This window comes from Labeo rohita, unplaced genomic scaffold (assembly GCF_022985175.1).
Source record: "Labeo rohita strain BAU-BD-2019 unplaced genomic scaffold, IGBB_LRoh.1.0 scaffold_1314, whole genome shotgun sequence".
Taxonomy (NCBI): Eukaryota; Metazoa; Chordata; class Actinopteri; order Cypriniformes; family Cyprinidae; genus Labeo; species Labeo rohita.
The window spans coordinates 1-22,241 of record NW_026127466.1 but is presented as its reverse complement, the minus strand read 5'-3'; the positions used below and the strand labels follow the sequence as shown (position 1 = coordinate 22,241).

General features: G+C 35.0%; 1 protein-coding gene, 1 long non-coding RNA gene and 1 gene segment (V, D, J or C); all 3 read right to left on the bottom strand.

Moving 5' to 3' along the window:
• Positions 1-1,915: 1,915 nt before the first annotated feature.
• On the bottom strand, positions 1,916-11,308 carry LOC127158043 (immunoglobulin lambda-1 light chain-like). Of its 4 annotated transcripts, none has more exons than XM_051101189.1 (4): positions 11,181-11,308; positions 10,782-11,104; positions 3,253-3,286; positions 1,916-2,447 (listed from the first exon to the last, which is right to left on the bottom strand). In XM_051101189.1, the coding sequence occupies exons 1-4, from the start codon at positions 11,218-11,220 to the stop codon at positions 2,125-2,127; spliced, it is 720 nt and encodes a 239-aa protein (XP_050957146.1). In that variant the 5' UTR covers positions 11,221-11,308; the 3' UTR covers positions 1,916-2,124. The 4 variants fall into 4 exon arrangements, with proteins under 4 accessions (XP_050957146.1, XP_050957147.1, XP_050957145.1 ...); XM_051101190.1 differs by lacking the exon at positions 10,782-11,104 and adding an exon at positions 3,950-4,272 and having other exon boundaries at positions 11,181-11,306; XM_051101188.1 differs by lacking the exons at positions 10,782-11,104; positions 11,181-11,308 and adding exons at positions 3,950-4,272; positions 8,609-8,765.
• Positions 11,309-14,278: 2,970 nt separating this feature from the next.
• Positions 14,279-16,836, bottom strand: LOC127158046 (uncharacterized). Its single transcript, XR_007826051.1, has 5 exons — positions 16,705-16,836; positions 16,071-16,139; positions 15,889-15,926; positions 15,658-15,747; positions 14,279-15,358 (listed from the first exon to the last, which is right to left on the bottom strand). It is a non-coding gene; the product is annotated as an uncharacterized LOC127158046 (long non-coding RNA).
• A 1,634-nt stretch (positions 16,837-18,470) lies between these two features.
• Positions 18,471-21,196, bottom strand: LOC127158045 (Ig lambda chain C region-like). The segment is given in 2 exon segments: positions 18,471-19,007; positions 20,801-21,196. Coding segments are annotated over 2 exon segments (375 nt in total).
• Between the last annotated feature and the right edge of the window lie 1,045 nt (positions 21,197-22,241).

Below are 22,241 nucleotides of genomic sequence, written 5' to 3'. Positions count from 1 at the left end.
CTGTTTTAACTGATTTTGCGATGAAAGGACGAAGGGATACCAGTCTGTAATTTTGTAAAAGTGCTGGGTTAAAAGTGGGTTTCATAAGTGGGGTAGTCTGTTTAAATGCTGAGGGAAAGACACCAGTGTGAGGGGATCTGTTTATGATGTGAGTGAGTGCAGGAACAACTAAAGGAGAAATAGCTTGAAGGAGATGAGATGGAATAGGATCAAACACAAGTAGTACTGTATGACATGAGTGAGTGTATGTTTGCTAGTAAGAAGTGTTTGACAGAGGTGTGGAGAATTGTGTATTGATGGTTGTAATTTTATTAATGAAGAATGTGGCAAAGTTATCAGATGTTATAGCTGATGAAGGAGGAGGTGGAGGAGGACAAATTGTTAATGTTGTTGTGGTAGTATTGCCCTTTTAGCAGTGCAGACATTAGCAGAGAAGGAAAAGAGGAGTGACCGATACACACTAAGGCCAGTAGGATATTTTTTATTAATGCCACACGTCTCTGCAATCCTGAGATTAGATGACGAATATCAGTCAATCACTGTATTACTAGTAATCTTAGAATTAGTTGTGAAACTCAAACCCCCAAAAACTCACATTGATGTAAATATTCATTTTTAGCATCATCAGTGAAGAGGAATGCTGTATGAAAATGTTAATACAGCACAGGATCAGATTTATATCAGTTTTGCAGAGACACATTTATATGGGCCGGAGTAAATGAAATGTGGGTCAGTAATACAATCTTCATTTGTTCAGATGTATAAAATTTCATTTCATTCATACAATGACCTGATACAACCTCTTATTTAACATGTTTTTAGTTTCTCTATAAAAAATATTTTATTTTCTAAAAATAAATAAATAAATAAATAGAAATTATATCACAGAGAGGAACACCTGCAGACTCTTATGACTGTGTGTCAAGATCAGTAACTCACTTGAAATATCAAATAATTTAACATTTTTATGACAGGAAAAGATTACTTCAAATAAATGATTGATTGACTGATTGATTGATTGATTGATTGATTGATTGATTGATTGTAGTCTGTGGAATAAAATAAAGTAAGGTTGTCATCTGCTGGTGAACTGTAGTCATTACAAGCTTGACAGTCTGCTGCATGTTGACCCTGGAAAACCAGTTGGCTGAAATGTTGAAAGTCTACACAGTTTGTGATACGAAATAAAAAAATAAAATGTATTTTTATTATTAAAATTTACATTAGGTAAATGTTTAATAAAAAAATATATATTTCTCTGTGCTTCAGCTGTGTTTATTTCAATGACTTTGCAATATAGCAAAGTAACACAGTACGAAAATACATTCATATGGTGCTAAATACATATACATGCAGCACAATTTCACCTGCTCATTCAGTTCTGCTAAAAATGGTAAACGAACTTGGCATGTTGGAAATACACCAATATGATGATCTTTTGATTTCATTTGAATATTTGAATCAGATCTGGATCTGAAACTGATCAGTTAAAACTCATTTACATAGAGCTGATTATGAGAGCAGGTGTTTCCTGTGTGTCAGGACTCAACTTCCTGTCCTGAAGAAAATCTCCACAGATCACTGCATCAGCAAGAAGACAAACTTCAGCATGAACTTTTCAGATTCACAGGTTGTTGTATCATGTGAATGTCAGGCTACTGGGAACATTTTATCTCTTACAGTTTAAAGTATAACTTTACTGTATCAAATAATAGAATAATTTCTAGATCATTTATTAGTCATGTGACAGTGAGTGTGATTTTGTTGACTGTCACTCAACCATATTCAGACTATATTCATTTCTTCTGTATTCTTCACAAATGATCTTTACCTACATTAACACTAGTTGAAAGTTTACTTCTTTGATTTTCCGTGCTTTCATTGATTGCAAAAGTAAAAACTGACTTTTTGAAACTATTTTTTAACATGCAGTTTATTAAACAGGTTGTAAATTATCATACATTAGCATTAAAGCCAAAATATTTTCTGCAGAAAATAACAGTTAAAGCTACTAAGTTGCGTTGTTTGACTATTTTTAGTTTCATGATTACTATTACACCATGCCAGGAAATAATACTATGTGTTATCATAAAACAATCAAACAGCTCTTTAAATTCTTTGTGTTCAGTCGCTGCAGTCAGATTTCTTGATGCTTTTGCTGGTGGTTTTTGAGGCAGTAGTTGCTTCACATGTCAGCTGTGTGTCTTTGTCCCACTCTGATCTCTCAATGGTTAAAGAACTGCTCATCTTGAATTTCTTATCAGGCTGCTGTTCAGCAGATCCAGTGAAGACGCCTTCAGTAACTGAGTTCCCGTTCACAAGCCAACGCACATCAGCCAAAGCCCCAGACATGTGATTGATCAGACACACCAGAGTGACTTTACTGGAGCTCAGCTCTTCTCTGGATGGACGGAGGATGTTCAGCACAGGAGCAGCAGCAGCAGCATCTAAAACACAAATCATCATCAACATCTGCAAACAAACCTTCATCTCAGACACACAACTCAATGTTAACATCTGACTGTACATTTCAAACTTTCTACATTTCCAGAATTCACACATTAACAATATAATTATTTGCTTAATATAATTATTTTATTATGCACATCTCAATGTCTTTGAAAAAAAGATGCATGTTGGATTTTTGTTTTTGGTTAAAATGTACATAAACATATGGCACTGTATATATTTTAGGCACTGACACTTTTTATACCATTTTTAATCATCTCAATCTCTTTCACTAAGTCATTTTCAATGATCCTACAGTTTGACAAATTATGAAGTCAAAACAGTTTGTCAGTTAATTCATAAATCCTGTATGTTTAATAATTATAACAGAATTATCAAAACATAGTTTTAGATGTAGTACCACATTTCTCATGTGATTTTTCACTAATACTGTACATTAATAATTTAAAAAAGGATCATAAAAAAATCTATCAAATCTATCCAATTAAACACAAACATATGAATACCTAAATATGAATATGAATATGAAAATGAATATGAATATAACATACAACTAAGAAAGATACACATTGAAGTTAAAGCTGTAGTAAAAGTGTTTTCAGTTTATTTTTAAGATTGGTTACTGAAGGCTCTGGACAAATCTGACTGTGACTGAATTCACACATTTAACTGTAAATTAACAACAAGGTCAACTAAAAATGAATGAGTTTGTATATCTACATTGAGTAGACTATATGTAACACAGTGAGAAAAACATGTAATAACAGTGTAAAGACGACTTACCAGTCACAATGAGTTTTGTTCCTTGTCCAAATACCACAGTGATACATTTCATATGTTCAGTCGTACAAAAACCTCCTCAGTCTGTGAAGAGACACAAACAGAAGTGAAACACTCACTGGAGCTCAGCTGACTGTGTCCTTTACACATTTAATTCATGGAGAAATGATTCAGATTCAAACACAAACACTGTTTTAGTCTTCATGTTAGTTGTGTTTGACTGCTGTGTATTAAAGTGCTTTGAAACACAATCTCATATGTGGCTGTTGTTATTCTGCAGGTGTCAGTGACTGTGGTGAATCCTGCTGTAGTGAATCACAGTGAATGAAACACATAAAGTCACTCTGAACATGAACACATGGATCTACTGATGATGGACACTAAAGGAAATGTTCATTACAAAACCACGGGACTTTCTGTCTTCTGAGGAGCAAAAAAAGAGAAATTTAGCAGAATGTCCAAGCTGCTCTTTTACATTTAATCAAAGCATAAAATGATCAGTGACTGTCCAACCACAAACACAACAAAAGAGGTGAGTTCAATTACATGACCGGTTAGTACAGAAACTGCAGAATATTCTCATCTCATCTTATTAGTTTTTAACTCATCATGAATCTCAGATGTGTCATCTGTTGTCTAGAAGCAGAAGTGAATGTGATCAGTGAGGAGCTTTTTGTCATGTTGTGAATCACTGTGATACATACTCTTTATCAGTGTTGTCCCATGTGTTACAGTAATACACTGCAGAATCATCCACATCCACGTTATTGATGATCAGATTATAATCTGTTTCAGATGAATGTGTTGATGTGAATTTAGGAGCAGAGAAACCAGATCCATAGCTAACTGAGCTCCAGCTTGAACGAAATCTTAACACATGCTGAGGAACTCCTCCTGGAGTCTGTTTGTACCATCTAGCAGACTCAGTAGTTACTGTCCCCAGATTACAGTCCAGTTTAGCCGTTTGTCCTTTATTGACTGTGATTAATGGACTCTGAGTCAGTACAGTCACTCCACTGACACCTGCAGAATAAACACAACCTTTACATGAGATTGTGTGTCAAAACACTTGAAATCATCAGATGTGATGAAAACTTACAGGTCAGAAGAGTGAAGAAAGCGCAGAATATTGTGATCATCTTGTGATTTGGTGTTGATGTGTGAAGATGAGCAGTGCTGTAGAATAATGCTGAGATCAGATCAGAGACACAAACTTTAAGACAGTGAAGAGAAAGACCCGCCCACCTCATACAACACACACTCAACACATCTCACACACCCACTTCACACCAGACCACAATGGATTAAACTCACTTTAGTAGTTTTTTGTATGCTTGTTTGTTTGTTACTATAAAATTTACTGTGATAAGGTTATCAAAACACAACAAACATCATTAATTATCTACTTAAAAAAACATGATATATTTGAAAGGAGTTTTTCAGGAATATCTGGATTGCTTGTGTCCATATATTGAAGTGATATATCTATCAAGTTTGAAAACAGATGTGAAAGCATTATAAAAGTATTAAAAATGTTTGTGGATCACGTTTCCTGCCACACGCAGAGGAAACATGAATAGATGTTGCAAAAATATTCTAAAGGAACAATCGACCCAAAAATCAAAATTAGCTGAAAATGTACTCGCCCTCAGGCCATCCAAGATGTAGATGAGTTTGTTTCTTTATCAGAACAGATTTAGAGAAATTTAGCATTACAAATTTAGCATCACATCACTTGCTCAAGTCTTGGATGGCCTGAGGATGAGTAATAGTCATAGAATATGTAGTAAATATTCAGTAAATTTTCATGTTTGGGTGAAAAAAAAACACACACACCAAGAAATCACAAGTAAAATTTACATTGATGATGCTTTTTAATCTTTTACATGATGGTCAGAGTTTAATGATGAAAGAACTGACAGAAAAAGTTTTGTTTTCATCAAAAATAATAAATTGCTTAAGTAATGAGCAAACTGATGGTCAAGTTTGTTTTACTGGACTTTATTTGTACATCATAACAAGAAAGAAAAAAAGAAACAAGAACAACACATATACAGCAAATCAAAATGATAAATTATGGAATTAATGGGTGCAGTAACATTATTTTTACACTCTATTGCTCTTGGTTTTGTTAGCCATGTTAGTGACTAATTATGATCTTTTCCTTCCTTTAATATTCTCTGTCTCTGCTCTCTGTGCAGCACTTCAAAAAAATAAAAGAGCAGATCAAGTCACACAGAGAAACATGCTGATCAAACTCTGCCTTCTCATCACTGCTTGGACATGTATGAACCTTGTAAAGTGTGTTGCAGAATCATCCACATCCACATTACTGATGATCAATTTTTGACTGAGCTTTAGATGTGAAGCGGCTGGACGTAAAACCATCCCCATATTTGTCAGGGGAGCTGTGAGAATGGTAGTATCTCAACACAAACTGAGGAGTTGCATTTGGAAACTGTTTATACCAGCTGACAAGATTGTAGTCATTTTCAATGTTACAGTCCATAGTCACGGATCTGCCTTTTTGTTCTGTCAGTATTGGAGGCTTCTGTGTGACCCCTTTCGGCACGTCCTGATTTTGCTGAGTTAGATGTGTTCCTGGGTCAACATATTTTGTTGACCCTGGAACAACATTTTAAGCCAAAAATTTAATCTTGACCACATCCCTACACCTAAACCTAACCTTACCCATGAGTAATCCCTAAAATGATAGATGAATGACACTGATGTACAAGCACCAAACAGTGATTGTAAGCCTAAACTTTACAAAAACTATAAACTTTTTTCAAATCTGACTGGTTAATCACAATGTTATTCCAGGGTCAACAAAGATGTTGATCCAGGAACATGTCATACTTGGTAAAATCAGGTTCTGCACCACTTTCGCACATCTGACAGCTGTAAAATTACAGTAAATAAAATTTATTTAATCAACGTTGCCACCCCTGAGAGAACGACATGTAGTGAAATGTGTAACTTACATGACAGAAGAGTGAGAATAATGCAGTAGAATATGATCAACATCTTGACTGTGATGAGCAGATTGAGTTTAGTGAAGAGATGAAGAGAATCAGAGAGAATGAGATTCTCATATAGAGAAGACAAACTCTGAAAGAGGGAGGATCACTACACGTCAGCCAATCACTTCATCCTAACAATGAAATGGACACTGGTTTAATATTCTTAGTTATATATATATGATTTAAAAATAAATAAATAATTCACGATGTTGCCATCATTCCTGCTAAATGAATGGTAGCTCAATGGCAAATCTCTGAGAAACTCTAATGAATTGTGTTTTAGGCATGAAACCCAGAATACGTCTGGATACATACAAAAATATATAGTAATGAAGATAAAAACTGAACTATATTATTAAATGTAGATTTATTGACAATTAATTCATTTCATGAGTTAATGGTTTATATAAAGCTGACCATTTATCTCACATTATTGTTTGCATAATTACACATTTGATACATAAATATATGTTCATGTTCTTTTCTAGGAGTAGCTGATGTTGTTTCATAAGATTTCATATCATTTCAAACTGAGTATTTGCACAGTGAGTTTTTTAAATACTTTCAGTGTTCATTCTTTATTGCTCATAGCAGTGAAATTTGATTTTGACATTATGAAAGTATAGTTTATTTTGAATTGTTACATGCTTAATTTCTGTGCAAACTGAATAGGAAAACTCTTCATTTAACATGCTGTTTATTATATTATATTGCTGTGTAAACAGAGAGCATTAATACTCGATTCATTAAATGTTCAGAGCAAGAAAGTCTCACTCTTTAAGAAAAAGTACTTATTGAAATATCAGAGCCCATTAGTAAAGCATAAAGTTTAGATACAGAAAACTGAATGTCCAGAATGTCCAAGCTGCTCTTTTACAAGTAATAAATAAAATAAATAAAAGCACTTAGATGAGTTAAATTATAGGACAGATTAGTAAAGAAATTGTAGAAAAATATTCTCAGCAGCTGTAATCTGTTATTAATTAATTTATTATGAATCTGAGATGTGAATAAGTGATCTTGTCATCTGTTGTCTAGAAGCAGAAGTGAATGTGAGCAGTGAGGAGGTTTTTGTCATGCTGTGAATCACTGTGATACCCCCTCACTAACAGAGTTGTCCCATGTCTTACAGTAATACACTGCAGAATCATCCACATCCACGTTATTGATGATCAGACTATAATCTGATTTAGATGAATGTGTTGATGTGAATTTAGAAGCAGAGAAACCAGATCCATATGTAGGTGAGCTCCAGCCATGATAAAACACTAACACAAACTGAGGAACTCCTCCTGGTGTTACGTTGGAACATGTAGAATTTATGCATCTCTCTCTTTCTTGCACTTTCTCTCTCTCTGTCTCTCTCTCTCTCCCTCTGCCATTCTTACAGATGGCCCTGCCCTAATTGTACGCTCCGGTACGTGCGCTGTGGTTGGCTGAAGCTGGAACGAAGCGTATTTCAAAAAAGAGTCGATGCTGAGCTGGTGGCGTGGGATGTTGATGCTGTTGTTCTGTAAAATTGTGTGTGGCTAAGAAAAGACCGATAAACTGTATAGTGTCTCTTGTGTAAATGTTGTGAACTTTGTTTAATAGTTTTCTTTTCATTTCACTTTGCCCACCTAGTGTTTTCGTTGTTTTTTTTTTTTTTTTTTTTTTTTTTTTTTTTTTTTGTACAGTTCTCCATCGGATTGTTTTTTTTTTTTTTTTCTGTTAACGTGGCTGTGTATTTTGCCCGTTATTGCAAATATTGTAAACATTTTTTAATGTATTGTAGACATTATTTTCTGCACAGAAGCTGTAGGGATTGGGTGCCTTTTCTTTTGGCAATATTCGTTTTCTCCTGTTTTCGTTCAGTCAGGGAGTTAGTTCAGTCTCTGTATTTTTGTTTGAATTATTTCTTTTTTAAGGCTCATCAGGAAAAAGTTAGTTTAAATTTTTGTTTATTATTTTGGCCTTGCCCCAACCCTTAAGTCTGTTCGCTTCCATTTTTTTTTCTTGTGAGGATGATGATTAAACTTTCCTTAAAAGAAATAATAAGAAAAATACAAATAAAAGAACGAAAGATCGCAAGAGTCCAGTGTTAAGATTTTTATTTTATGTTTCTCCTAGACCCTAGACCTGGGACGTAACACTGGAGTCTGTTTATACCATCTAGCATAACTACCAGTTACTGTCCCCAGATTACAGTCCAGTTTAGCCGTTTGTCCTTTATTGACTGTGATTAATGGACTCTGAGTCAGTACAGTCACTCCACTGACACCTGCAGAATAAACACAACCTTTACATGAGATTGTGTGTCAAAACACTTGAAATCATCAGATGTGATGAAAACTTACAGGTCAGAAGAGTGAAGAAAGCGCAGAATATTGTGATCATCTTGTGATTTGGTGTTGATGTGTGAAGATGAGCAGTGCTGTAGAATAATGCTGAGATCAGATCAGAGACACAAACTTTAAGACAGTGAAGAGAAAGACCCGCCCACCTCATACAACACACACTCAACACATCTCACACACTCACTCACTTCAGCACTTATCAGTTTAATACCACTTAGATTTTTTTATGCTATTACATGCACTTGCACAGTAATAATAAATATAAAAAAATAATTCTATTAAATATTTTATTAAATATCACTCTATCAGGTCTTTTTACTGTATTTCATGTTTTGTGAATCATTGTTGTCAATGAATATAAATCATTCGATTTTTTGATATCTCTCTCCCCTATGAAGCAAAGGGAAACCTCAAAAATTGCATATAGTTTTTTGTAAAAGTAATTTACATAAAACTGTTGGGTCAACAGATGTCTGCTGTGTAACTGTGTGTGTATTGGGTTCACAGCTCACTGCATCCACTTCAAATCATACCTCAGTTCTCTCTCAGTCATGTAGGCCACAAAACAATCTCTAATTCTTGTCTACACTGATGTGTACACATGCCCTGAAAAAACATCACACTTCTGCCTAGTTATGGAGTAAAATGCAGGTGAAATGTCACTCTTTTTATGTGGTAAAAAGAAATAAAAAAAACATATTTTATTGGATTGAATTTCTTTGAATGCTGTTAACAGACGTTATTGTGTTGGACTATAAAGAAATGGGGAATGCTGCAAAAGTTTTTGATTTCTTAATTAGAATTGCACTTCTAAAAAATATAACCCATTTCACAGAGTAATGATGGTGTTTTGAGACAGAAATAAGCACTCAAATGTACTGAAGCAATGCCATTTCACTCATTTTCCATGTTTGTATTTCCTCATGTGGGAAGCGATGGATGATGAGATCTCAGCAGATTTCTTGTTCTGTCCAAATTACTCATGAAACTGGCCATCAGGTCCCACCAGGTACATTATGATGGTGTGATCAACCTGCAATTACAGGAAAACACAACATACGCATGATTAGTACAGGCCGGTCAGATTATTAAGAATTATTTAATTAACATAAGGCAAGAGAATATGGTGACACTTTACAATACGGGTGCACAAATATGCATTAATTAATGTATAATTCATGAACTAAACCATTAATTAATGATTACTACATCAGCAACTAATGAACATTCTATATGATTCTTAGATTAAGTAATAAATAAATTGTTATTAGTGAAATGTGTCATAATGTATTAGTTCCTTAATAACAAATTATATTAACTAATGATGTAAATTCATATGTTAATTAACAAAGTGGTCAAAGCTATGTATTCAGCTTCCAGTTGTCTGCTTTAATTAATCATCAGCTAATGATTTGCATATGTATCATTATGTTATGACTTTACTTGTTGAGGCACAGAACTATTAACTAAATGTTAAGTAATATGTCATTGTGGTTATGGATTTAGAATTAGTTAGTCGTGTGCCTCAACAAGTAAAGCCATAACATAATGATATCTTTGCAAATCATTAGCTAATGATTAATTAAAGCAGACAACTGGAAGTTGAAATGCATGGCTTCAACCCACTGTGGTTTGAGAACAGAATGTTTGAGAACCACTGCTTTTTATTTATAAAGCACTTTTTGAGCATCAAATCATCATATTTTCATGATTTCTGAAAAATCATGTCACTCTGAAGACTGGAGTAATGATGATGAAAATTTAGTTCTGCATCACAGGAATAAATTACATTTTAAGGTATAATAAATATATGTTTTTCACTGTATTTTTCATCAAATAAATGCATTTGTTTGATTGCACCAGTGTATAAACCCTGGAGAACCAATAGCTTTTTAGTCACCAATCCTGATCTTTCAAAGCAGAGTTGTGTAGTGCTGTAAATGAAGCTTACCCCACTCTTCTTCTTGTTGGATTTGTCACTTCTAGATGAAGGTGGTGGAGGTAGAGTGGACAACGGCCGTAAGGACACACACAGTGCTATCAGTGCTAAAGTTATTAATTCATGAATCTGAGATGTGAAGTAGTGATCTTGTCATCTGTTGTCATCTGTTGTAAGCAGAAGTGAATGTGATCAGTGAGGAGGTTTTTGTCATGCTGTGAATCACTGTGATACAAACTCACTAACAGAGCTGTCCCATGTCTTACAGTAATACACTGCAGAATCATCCACATCCACATTACTGATGATCAGGCTATAATCTGATTTAGATGAATGTGTTGATGTGAATTTAGGAGCAGAGAAACCAGAACCATATTTAACTGAGCTCCAGTCATGATGAAATCTTAACACATGCTGAGGAACTCCTCCTGGAGTCTGTTTGTACCATCTAGCAGACTGATCAGTTACTGTCCCCAGATTACAGTCCAGTTTAGCTGTTTCACCTTTATTGACTGTTAACGATGAACACTGAGTCAGTACAGTCACTCCACTGACACCTGCAGAATAAACACAACCTTTACATGAGATTGTGTGTCAAAACACTTGAAATCATCAGATGTGATGAAAACTTACAGGTCAGAAGAGTGAAGAAAGTGCAGAATATTGTGATCATCTTGTGATTTGGTGTTGATGTGTGAAGATGAGCAGTGCTGTAGAATAATGCTGAGATCAGATCAGAGACACAAACTTTAAGACAGTGAAGAGAAAGTCCCACCCACCTCATACACACACACTCAACACATCTCACACCATGGGCGTAAACCCCGGGGGGACGGAGGGGACATGACCACTTTCTTTATGTAAAGCAATTTGAATTACCATTGTGTATGAAGTGTGCTACAGTATAAATAAACTTGCCTTGCCTTGCAGTGTCATAGATAAAATGACAGAGAAAAGAAAAATGGACATAAGATCATTTTTCAGTGCACCTAAACGCCAAGTAAGTACAACAAGTTCACATATTAAGGCAATTTGGCTTTAAGAATGGGTGCTTATGAAAATACTAATGTCACAATATCAATCGCAGGCAAAGGAGACAGAAATTATTGAGGGACAGGTAGACCAGGGTCAATCAGATGTACAGTGTCAGGTAAGTGTGGTGCTTTTTTGAAGGGATAATGACAGATTTTTTTTTTTTTTTTGGGTGAACAATTTCTTTAATGTTTTCGGAGTTGTGGCTGATCAGCAGATGAACATCACAGGCTCACCAATTTACAGTATGATCTTTCAATTTAACAAGTGTAATGTAAACAAGTTAGTTATTATGAGTATGGAAAACATCTTTTCCTGCATTTTTTCTGCTTCAGGAGTCAGTCTGTTCTGAGACAGTGAGTGTAGAGGAAGGGGCAGATTCAGAACCAGGGAGGGAGCCGGAGACAGCAGAACAAAGAGATGACATTGCCAGCACCAGCACAGGGAGCACAGTTTTTAGTTTAGATCTCAGTGCCTGCACAAAGCCGTACCAACCACCCCCCAGTGTATCGAAAAACAAATACTTTCAAATAAGTCATTGACATTTCAAGAGAAATGGTATCATACTTTCCATGGCTACGTTACAGTCCATCAGTGAAAGGGGTCTTATGTTTTTACTGCAGCAAAGGTGTTTCAAACCAGTCCTCTTTAGGTCATACACCTGATGCTACTTTCGTTAGTACAGGCTTTAGAAATTGGAAGAAAGCCATTGAAAAATTTACAGCACACCAGACCTCTCAAGCCCACCAACATTATGTGACTGTCACTGCACATCAGCCAAACCCAATCAGCGCCCAGTTATCTAGTGCATGGCGTAAACAGCAGGAGGTGGCAAGACATTGCTTGAGGAAAATTGTTAGCTCTGTGCGGCATGTGGCAAGGCAAGGACAATCTTTAAGAGGCCATACTGAAGAAAGTGGGAATCTGTATCAGCTCATAAAACTTAGGGCAGAAGAGGATGATCCAGTTTTATTGAAATGGTTAACAGATCGTGCCACTGCATATGTAAGCCCTAAATCGCAGAATGAAATCCTGAACATTATGGCCAATACAATAATCCGAGGGATTGCAAGTGAGATTAGGTCTCCAGCCCTTGTTCAGTTTTCTGTAATAGTTGATGGCACCCAGGATATTTCTGGTATTGAGCAGGAAAGTGTCTGTCTGCGCTATGTGGACCATGACCTTATGCCACACGAGGAGTTTATCGGGTTGTACAGTTTATCAGAGACAACAGGCCAAGGCATTGCCAAAATGGTTACTGATGTGTTGTTGAGGCTTAATCTGCCAGTGTCTGAGTTACGTGTCTGAGGCAAAGTTACGACGGTGCCTCCAACATGGCAGGAAAGTACAGTGGTGCACAGGCAGTAGTGAGGGAGCAGCAGCCATTAGCCCTCTATGTGCATTGTGGGGCACATTGTGTCAATTAAATCACACAGGCTGGCTGCTCAGTCTCCCCAATGATCCGGGACTGCCTTTCTTGGGTCCATCAGTTAGGCATCCTTTCAACCAGTCAGGAAAATTTAAGAGAATGTTTGAAAACATAGTTACCTCTGAAAATGAACCCATCACCACACTGAAACCTCTATGTCCAACCAGGTGGACTGTGTGTAATTCTGCTATAATAGCTGTGCTAGGGCAGTATGAGCGGGTCCTTGTTAGTCTAGAAGAGATGGCAAAAAGTGCATCTAGGACAGCTTCAACTGCCAGTGGCTTATTTGAGCACTTCAGTAAAGGTAAGACTGTGTTGGGTCTTACACTTGCTTCTGCTGTTGTTGGAGAACTTGAGTGCCTAAACATTACACTGCAGAAGAAGACCCAGACTGTCTCTGGTATGCAGGATGCAGTAGATTGTGTACGATCCTACCTTCAGGGAAAGAGAAATGACAAGAGCTATCTTGAATTGTACGAGAAAGCTACATCATTGGTAAACTCCATCGAATTAGTTGACCCTATTGAGACTCAAATTCAAGGCGTTTTGCTGGCAAAGCAGTGGACCATTACAGGGCAGAGTTCTTCAAAGTATTGGATTGTGTGGAGGTTCAGTTTGGTGAGCGTTTCAACCAAGACAGTCTTAAGTCTCTGCAAAGCTTAGAGAATGTCCTTTTGACTGGATTGTTAACTGATTCAGTAGATAAGTACCCTGAGTTGCACAGAGGTTCTCTTGCAATACAGTTGCCTCTCTTTCACCAGAAATTCTCCTATAGCAGCAGTAGAGAGGCAGCAGAGATCCTAAGGGGAATGCCAGTGGAGGTGCGTGGGTTGTTTGACCAAGTTGAGGTCCTTGTCAGAATTTTGTTGGTGGTTCCAGTGTCCTCATGTGAAGCTGAGAGGAGCTTCAGTGCATTACGGAGACTAAAGACGTGGCTAAGGGCTACTATGGGCCAAGACAGACTTAACAGTCTGTTAGTCTGCAATGTGCACAAAGACAAGCTTGACAACCTTAACATACACAACATATGCCAAGAGTTTGTGGGGCCCAGTGAAACCAGGAAAAACACATTTGGTACTTTTGTTTAGTGTCCATTCATTAATGTAAGTTTGCTTTAAATTGCAGATTTTTTTTTTTTTCAAATTTTATTTATTTTTTCTTTTTTGCATAGAGCAGTTACTGTAAATTGATTATTTAATAATTGATTTTGTTACAAAACATTACTTATTTTATATATCTTGTTCACAATAACAGTCATGTTTAAATTTTATTGTATGTTGATGGCTTGACTGTAAACAACATAAACAATGCAATAAATAGTTTTGAAGAAAAATCTGCTTTGTCATTGAACCTGAGAAAAACTTTGAAAATAACCATAATGGCGCAGTCTCCATGCTACACTATAAATTCTAATTAGTAAACCTTACTTAAAAAAAGCATGCAAACCGATTGCCTTGAAAAAAGCAAGTAAAGTGAAATAAGAACAGTATTTTGTACTTACAAAGGTTTATTTAGTGTTGTAAACTTACACGCAAGTTCTGGTAACTCAGAGTCACTTAGTTGTATTTACTTGAACAGAAATCTAATTTACTTGCTAAAACCATGCAAACCGATTGCCTTAAATAAATCAAGTAAGCGTTACTCTGGTGCTAGAGTAATGCTTACTTGGTTTATGTAAAGCTATCGGTTTGCATGGTTTTAGCAATAAATTAGTTTTCTGTTCAAGTAAATGCAACTAAGCACTTAAATGACTAACTATTAATTTAAGTAGTAATAGTAGTAATTTAACTAGTCTAGTAACTTAAGTGCTTCAAAAATCCATTACAAATTAATGAAAACAATGTTCCATTCATATGACACATAAATTTAAGGCAGTGACAATTCAAAGTTAAAGGTAATGTATTACACAAACCAACAACAATCTGATACAATACAAACCAACAACAATCTGATTTAGGGTATGCTTAGTGTAAGAAGTGGAGGTAGCAGTAGGAGGATGAGTTTAAGTATGGCACTGGGTAGGCTGCACATGTTGCCAATGGATTATATAATTAAAGTTCAAAAAGTCACTTTAGTTTCAGGGTTTTGTTTCGTCCCAAGTAAAGCACCACACTTTGAATGAATCTCCAAGTGTTTTTCATGGTATTAGGTCAATCCAAATGTACCAAATGACATTCCAGAAGCAAACAGTTGATGTAGATTCTACAGACTGTTCTTTGCAGTGTACCCTGAACAATGATGGCAGAAGACACAGGGTCAAGGCAGAGAAGATTTGGAGAAATACATCATCTTCAATGATGGTCAGCAATCCAACACATATTAGTGTCCAGACTGCATCAACATCAGACACCTGCATAAAAAACAAACAAATAAAATATTAAGTAGGGCAATGTGATGGTTATTTGTCAGTGTTATCTGTCCTGCCTGGTTCACCAAAAATTTAAATTTGTTATCATTTACTCACCCATGACTTTTGTTCATTTTGGAATGACATGAGGGAGATTAAATGGCATAGTTTTCTTTTTTGGGTGAACGAGGTATATAATCAACAATAATCTTATAGAAGTATCTCAGTAATATAAGAGCAAATACACATTACATTTTCCCACAATTAAGTGTTTGTTTAAGGTGTATTTTTTTAGAACTTACAAAGCGGGTTAGTAGTAGAAGTATCTGGGGTAATCGCAAAATGAAACAGGAAGGCCCGAGATGGGTGTGCAGTGCTGTCAAATCTGGGTTCTAGAAGAAAAAAAAAAGAAAAAAAAAAAAAGCTTAAAACATTAAAGTGATACAGTACAAATGTTTTTGTCAAAGTGTCAATAAAGAGGTCATTAACTGTTTATTTTAAAAATTTTGAAAACAATTAACGTAGCAACATACATTTTAGGGGTTGTAGGGTATGAAGTGTCCTCTTAAATCTGCAAAAAAAAAAAAAAAGTGGTTAGAGGTATACTGCATATGCAAGACTTTTTTTAAATGAAATTGTAAATAGTGTAGCACAGTGATTACTGAGTAAAAAAAAAAACTGCTGTACTGCTGTGTATTAGCTTGAAATATCTTACCTCCAATGTACTGAGGCCTGTGCCAATGAGACCGATGTTCAGAGAAGGCAGTTGCCCCAAACACTTGTCCTAAATATGACAAATAAAAGTAAGTTACACTGGTGTTGTGGCTTCTAGATTACAGACACATTCATTCCTTGATAGTTGCATGTTTTAGAAGGGTTACATAAAGAAAGAAAGAAAGAAAGAAAGAAAGAAAGAAAGAAAGAAAGAAAGAGTCCACATTTCTATACATATCTATTTGAGGCCACAGTCATAAAATCAATTCAAAAGCAGCATTTCCTCTGTATTACTGTAGAAATAACAATTACTGTGAGACAAAGAGCTCATTTAATTTAAACCACAAAGTTTTAATCATGCAATGGCAATAACTGTGACATATTAAAACATATATGATGATAAAATTGTAAATTGAAAAAATTAACTTAAAATCAACATGAGTTTGCTGCATCAACTCTGGGCAAAACAGAAAACTAACTATAAAGTTTTACATTTGTGACAGTAAAAAGGCATCTAGTGTAAACAGAATCACTTGTCTTTTGTCTACTTTACATGCAGCCCATGCACAAAATAGGGCTAAGTCAGTTAAAATTAGCAGACACATTTACACACAATTATTTTTTTGATAACTTACCTTAGTGTCTTTGTCCAGAGGTAAAAATGCAAGCAGTCTCTGCTTCTTTTCCCAGTTTCAGCAAATTCTTCGCCAATTAGCTGGAGCCAACCGATGTCAGCACAAATTCAAAACATTGCTTGTTGCGCATGCTCTAACTGTCCTAATTTCTACTTCTGTGGTTTTGTTGCACATTAGCAACACATTAGCGCACTGCTGCCTCTCACTGGTGTATTCATGTCATTGGTTTTGTTGTGACTACTTGAATATTTAAGACTTACTCAAAGCAGAAAGTAAACTTTTTTTCGCCTTGAAATTAGCTGTAACTTGATAAAACCTAGTAAGTAGAGCAACTAAGTAAAGATAACTAATTATATACAAGTAAGGTACACTATTGGATTTTACAGTGTACAATAATAATGATAGAAGCAAGGTTTTTCACTGTGGGGACATATCTTTATAAGTACAATTTGACTGTATTATTTGTGTCCCCTTCAAAAATTGCTCATGAGAAATTTTATATTTATTGTCCCCCCCCTACTGTTAAATGAAATTTACACCCATGGTTGTTTTGTAGGCAAACATCAACGCCTTGAATTTTATGTAAGCAGCTACTGGTAGCAGGTGCAAACTGATGAACAGTAGTGTGACATGCCAATTCTGCAGGTGATGAGATGAAATAGGATCAAACAGACACGGAGTAGGAAATTGGATGGAGTGAGGTAAGATGTGTTTGAAAGTGGTGTGGAGAACTGTGCACTGATGGTTGTAATTTTATTAATGACGATTGTGGCAAAGTTGTCAGCTGGAGGATGAAGGAGGAGGATGACAAATTGTTAAGTTTGTTGTGGTAGCATGCCCTTTTAGCATTAGAGATGTTAGCAGAGAAGGACTGTAAGATTTTAAATAAAGTCTGTAAGTCTGTGAAATAAAATAAAGCAAGGTTGTCATCTGCTGGTGAACTGTAGTCACTACAAGCTTGACAGTCTTGTGCATGTTGACTCTTAAAAACCAAATTAGGGTTTTTTGGCTTGTAACAACATAAAAGTACCCCTTTGGTGCTAAATGTTTTTTGTTTTTTTTTTCCCTTATAAAACATGCTTTAAAAGTGCTATGAAGAATATAGAGTTGCTAATATTTGTATGGCCAAAAAAATTGAAAGCTTGTAATGTACATTAATGAGATCTTTATAACAGTATTACAGATATCAGTTGTCACTCTATGTCTCACAATAATATCTTATTGATGAAAGATGATGCTTAAATAGATGATGATCTTGGACCTACATTTTAATTTGAATATTTGAATCAGATCTGGATCTGAAACTGACCCTGATCATTTGTTTTCAAAACTGAAAATAAGAATCTGTTAAAACTCATTTACATAGAGCTGATTATGAGAGCAGGTGTTTCCTGTGTGTCAGGACTGAACTTCCTGTCCTGAAGAAAATCTCCACAGATCACTGCATCTGATAGAAGACAAACTTCAGCATGAACTTTTTCATATCATGTGAATGTCAGGTTTTTTCAGAGCATTTTATCTCTTACAGTTTACAGCTTAACTTTACTGTGTCTAATAACACAAAAATGTCTAGTTCATTTATTAGTCATGTGACAGTGAGTGTGATTTTGCTGATTGTCAGTCAAACATATTCAGACTATGTATTTATTTCTTCTGTATTCTTCACAAATGATCTTTACCCTCAATAACACTAATTGAAAGTTTATTTCTTTCACTGTTCATGCTTTCATTGATTGCATAAGTGAATACTGACTTCATTTTGAAACTGTTTTTTTAAATGCAGTTTATTAAACAGGTTGTAAATTATCATACATTAGCATTAAATCCAAAATATTTTCTGCAGAAAATGACACAGTTCAAGCTACTAAGTTGCATTGTTTGACTAATTTGAATAGTTTCATGATTCCTATTACACCATGCCAGGAAATAATACTATGTGTTATCATAAAACAATCAAACAACTCTTTAAATTCTTTGTGTTCAGTCGCTGCAGTCAGATTTCTTGATGCTTTTGCTGGTGGTTTTTGAGGCAGTAGTTGCTTCACATGTCAGCTGTGTGTCTTTGTCCCACTCTGATCTCTCAATGGTTAAAGAACTGCTCATCTTGAATTTCTTATCAGGCTGCTGTTCAGCAGATCCAGTGAAGACGCCTTCAGTAACTGAGTTCCCGTTCACAAGCCAACGCACATCAGCCAAAGCCCCAGACATGTGATTGATCAGACACACCAGAGTGACTTTACTGGAGCTCAGCTCTTCTCTGGATGGACGGAGGATGTTCAGCACAGGAGCAGCAGCAGCAGCATCTAAAACACAAATCATCATCAACATCTGCAAACAAACCTTCATCTCAGACACACAACTCAATGTTAACATCTGACTGTACATTTCAAACTTTCTGCTTCTCTGAAATTTTACACATCAACATGTAAACAATTACTCTTACATAAATTAATAATTAATTAACATAATGAGTTGCTCAAAGACAAAACAATTGATTTTCATTTTAATATGCATTTAATAATATCGATGTCTTTGAAAAAAATGCATGTTAGATTTTTGTTTTAGGATAAAATGTACATGAATATATAGCATATGGCACTGTGTATATTTTAGGTGCTGACACTTTTTATACCATTTTTAATCATCTTTGCATTTTCACTAACTCATTTTCAAAGATCCTACAGTTTAATAAGTCAGAATATTCCATGTAGTTTAACAATTCATACATAAACACTGCATATAAAATAATTTTAAGAGAATTAATGTAGGTAACACTTCAGAATACTGTTCCGTCATTAATGAATAACTTCACAGGAACAAATGACTAATGCACTCTTATCAGTACAGTAACTACTATCAACTAACAAGAAACTCTGATTAACGAATCAGTAATAGAGCTCAGCTGAAAGTAGTAGTTCTCTACTAGATAATTAGTAACTACTATTTATATATATATATATTATATATATATATATATATATATTTATATATATGAAGAGTTCAGATGCAAAACCAGCTAAAAGCCATCTCGGTCAAAAATGAGATAATGATACTGAGTGAATGCTCTGACACATATTATACGTCCATCAAATACTTTTACTTCAAACTCGCTAAATTCCAGCCTCAGCCCAATCAGAAGTACCGGTACTTACATAGAAACCTATACAAAGTATGCAGAAAGAAATGCTCATTTTAAAGAAATACGTCAGACGGATTTAGAGGCTTTTGCATCTGAACTCACATAATTAATGTGAATGATGCAAAATGTATAATTAATTCTAAAGTGAAGGTCATGGTAACACACTAGTAATGATTCAGGTATTACTAAATCCGTCAGAAAGAATTACTAACTATTTGGATCCGTATTCTAAAGTAAAGATCATGATAATCCACTAGTAACAACTCTAGAGTTACATCCATAGAGTTAAATCCACTATTCAGAACCTTACAAAAACCTCAAAAGTTTAAAGTGACTTTAGTCATTACTAGTGGATTATCATGACCTTCACTTTAGAATACGGATCCAAATAATTAGTAATTCCTTCTGACACATTTAGTAATACCTGAATCATTACTAGTGGGTTACCATGACCTTTACTTTAAAATTAATCATACATTTTGCATCATTTACATTAATTATGTACCTGTATAGTAGTTCTAAAGTAGTTCTCCAGGAGATATGAAAAAAATAGTTGTTGATTAGCTAATAGTGAACTACCACTTTCAGCTGAGCGCTTGTGTTAATCAGAGTTTCTTGTTAGTTGATATTAGTTACTAAATTGTTAAGAGTGCGTTAGTCATTTGTTCCTGTGTAGTTATTCATTAATGACGGAACAGTATTCTGAAGTGTTACCTTAATGTACAACCAGGTAGAAAACACAAATTAAAGTTAAAGCTGTAGTTAAAAGTCCTTTCAGTTTATTTTTAAGATTGGTTACTGGAGGTTCTGAATAAAACTGACTGTGACTGAATTTACACATTTACCTGTAAATAAATAGCAAGGTAATCTAAAAAAATATGAGTTTATATATTTACAACGAGTAGACTATATGTAAAACAGTGAGAAAAACGTAATAACAGTGTAAAGACGACTTACCAGTCACAATGAGTTTTGTTCCTTGTCCAAATATCACAGTGATACATTTCATATGTTCAGTCGTACAAAAACCTCCTCAGTCTGTGAAGAGACACAAACAGAAGTGAAACACTCACTGGAGCTCAGCTGACTGTGTCCTTTACACATTTAATTCATGGAGAAATGATTCAGATTCAAACACAAACACTGTTTTAGTCTTCATGTTAGTTGTGTTTGACTGCTGTGTATTAAAGTGCTTTGAAACACAATCTCATATGTGGCTGTTGTTATTCTGCAGGTGTCAGTGACTGTGGTGAATCCTGCTGTAGTGAATCACAGTGAATGAAACACATAAAGTCACTCTGAACATGAACACATGGATCTACTGATGACGGACACTAAAGGAAACGTTCCTTACAAAACCACAAGACTTTCTATGTTCTGAGGAGCACAAAAGGATCAATTTAGCAGAATGTGCAAGCTGCTCTTTTACATTTGATCAAAGCATAAAGTCATCAGTGACTGCCCAGATACAAACAGGACAAAAGAGATAAATTCAATTACAGGACAGATTATTAAAAAAAAAACCTGCAGAATATTTAACAATCTCTGAGTTGTTTTTTTAATAATCATGAATCTGAAATGTGAAGTAGTGCTCTTATTAAGAGAATCAGAGAGAATGAGATATTAATATAGAGAAGAGAAACTCTAGATCACTAGAGTTCAGCCAATCACTTCATCCTACCGGTGAATTGGACACTGGTTTCATAGTCTTAGCTAAATGTATAGTTTAAAAATATATATATTTTCAAAGTATGAAAACCTGATTGTCTATAGATACATATAAAATATAAATAGTAATGAAGGGAAAAACGGAACTAGATTTTTACATGTAGTTTTATTTAGTTAATTCAGTTTACCTACAGGAGTTAATGCATGGTTTAACATAAAGCTGAACACATATTCATACGTTTTTATTTCACTTTATTGTTTGCATGGCTACGTACATAAAATATGTGTGATGGTATATAAGAAAAAAAAACTGTTCATGATTTATTATTTTATTAAAGTAATGGCAACAGTTTGAGTGCTGAAATTTAATAAATATAAACATAAATACAAATCCTCCTTTGAGGACAGCAAGAAAAGTTAGTTTACCATTAACTTTTAAGACTGGATGGGCAGCTGAATCTGTGAAATCATTACTGAGAAGAAGCTTCGATCTAAAGAGTGGGATGTAACATGTAAAGAAAACTTATGTTCACCTTATAGTTAAATCAATTAGTCAAATGGTGCACAATATCATATTTGTCATGTTTGTATAAGATCTTGCAATCTACACTCCTATTAAAATCTCATTATACCTTTTCTATTGCTGCATTATCCAGTATGCAGATGTTCTGTCTACATAACACTCATATATGTTTTACCCACTGGTTTTTCTTTTTTCTGATTTTGTATT

Coding starts and splice junctions, on each gene's coding strand:
- LOC127158043 (XM_051101188.1), bottom strand. CDS start 8,759: ATGAGGTGGGCGGGTCTTTCTCTTCACTGTCTTAAAGTTTGTGTCTCT. Junction 4,273..8,608: donor TTTCTTCACTCTTCTGACCT/GTAAGTTTTCAT, acceptor TTTATTCTGCAG/GTGTCAGTGGAGTGACTGTA. Junction 3,287..3,949: donor ACAACACTGATAAAGAGTAT/GTATCACAGTGA, acceptor TGTATCACTGTG/GTATTTGGACAAGGAACAAA.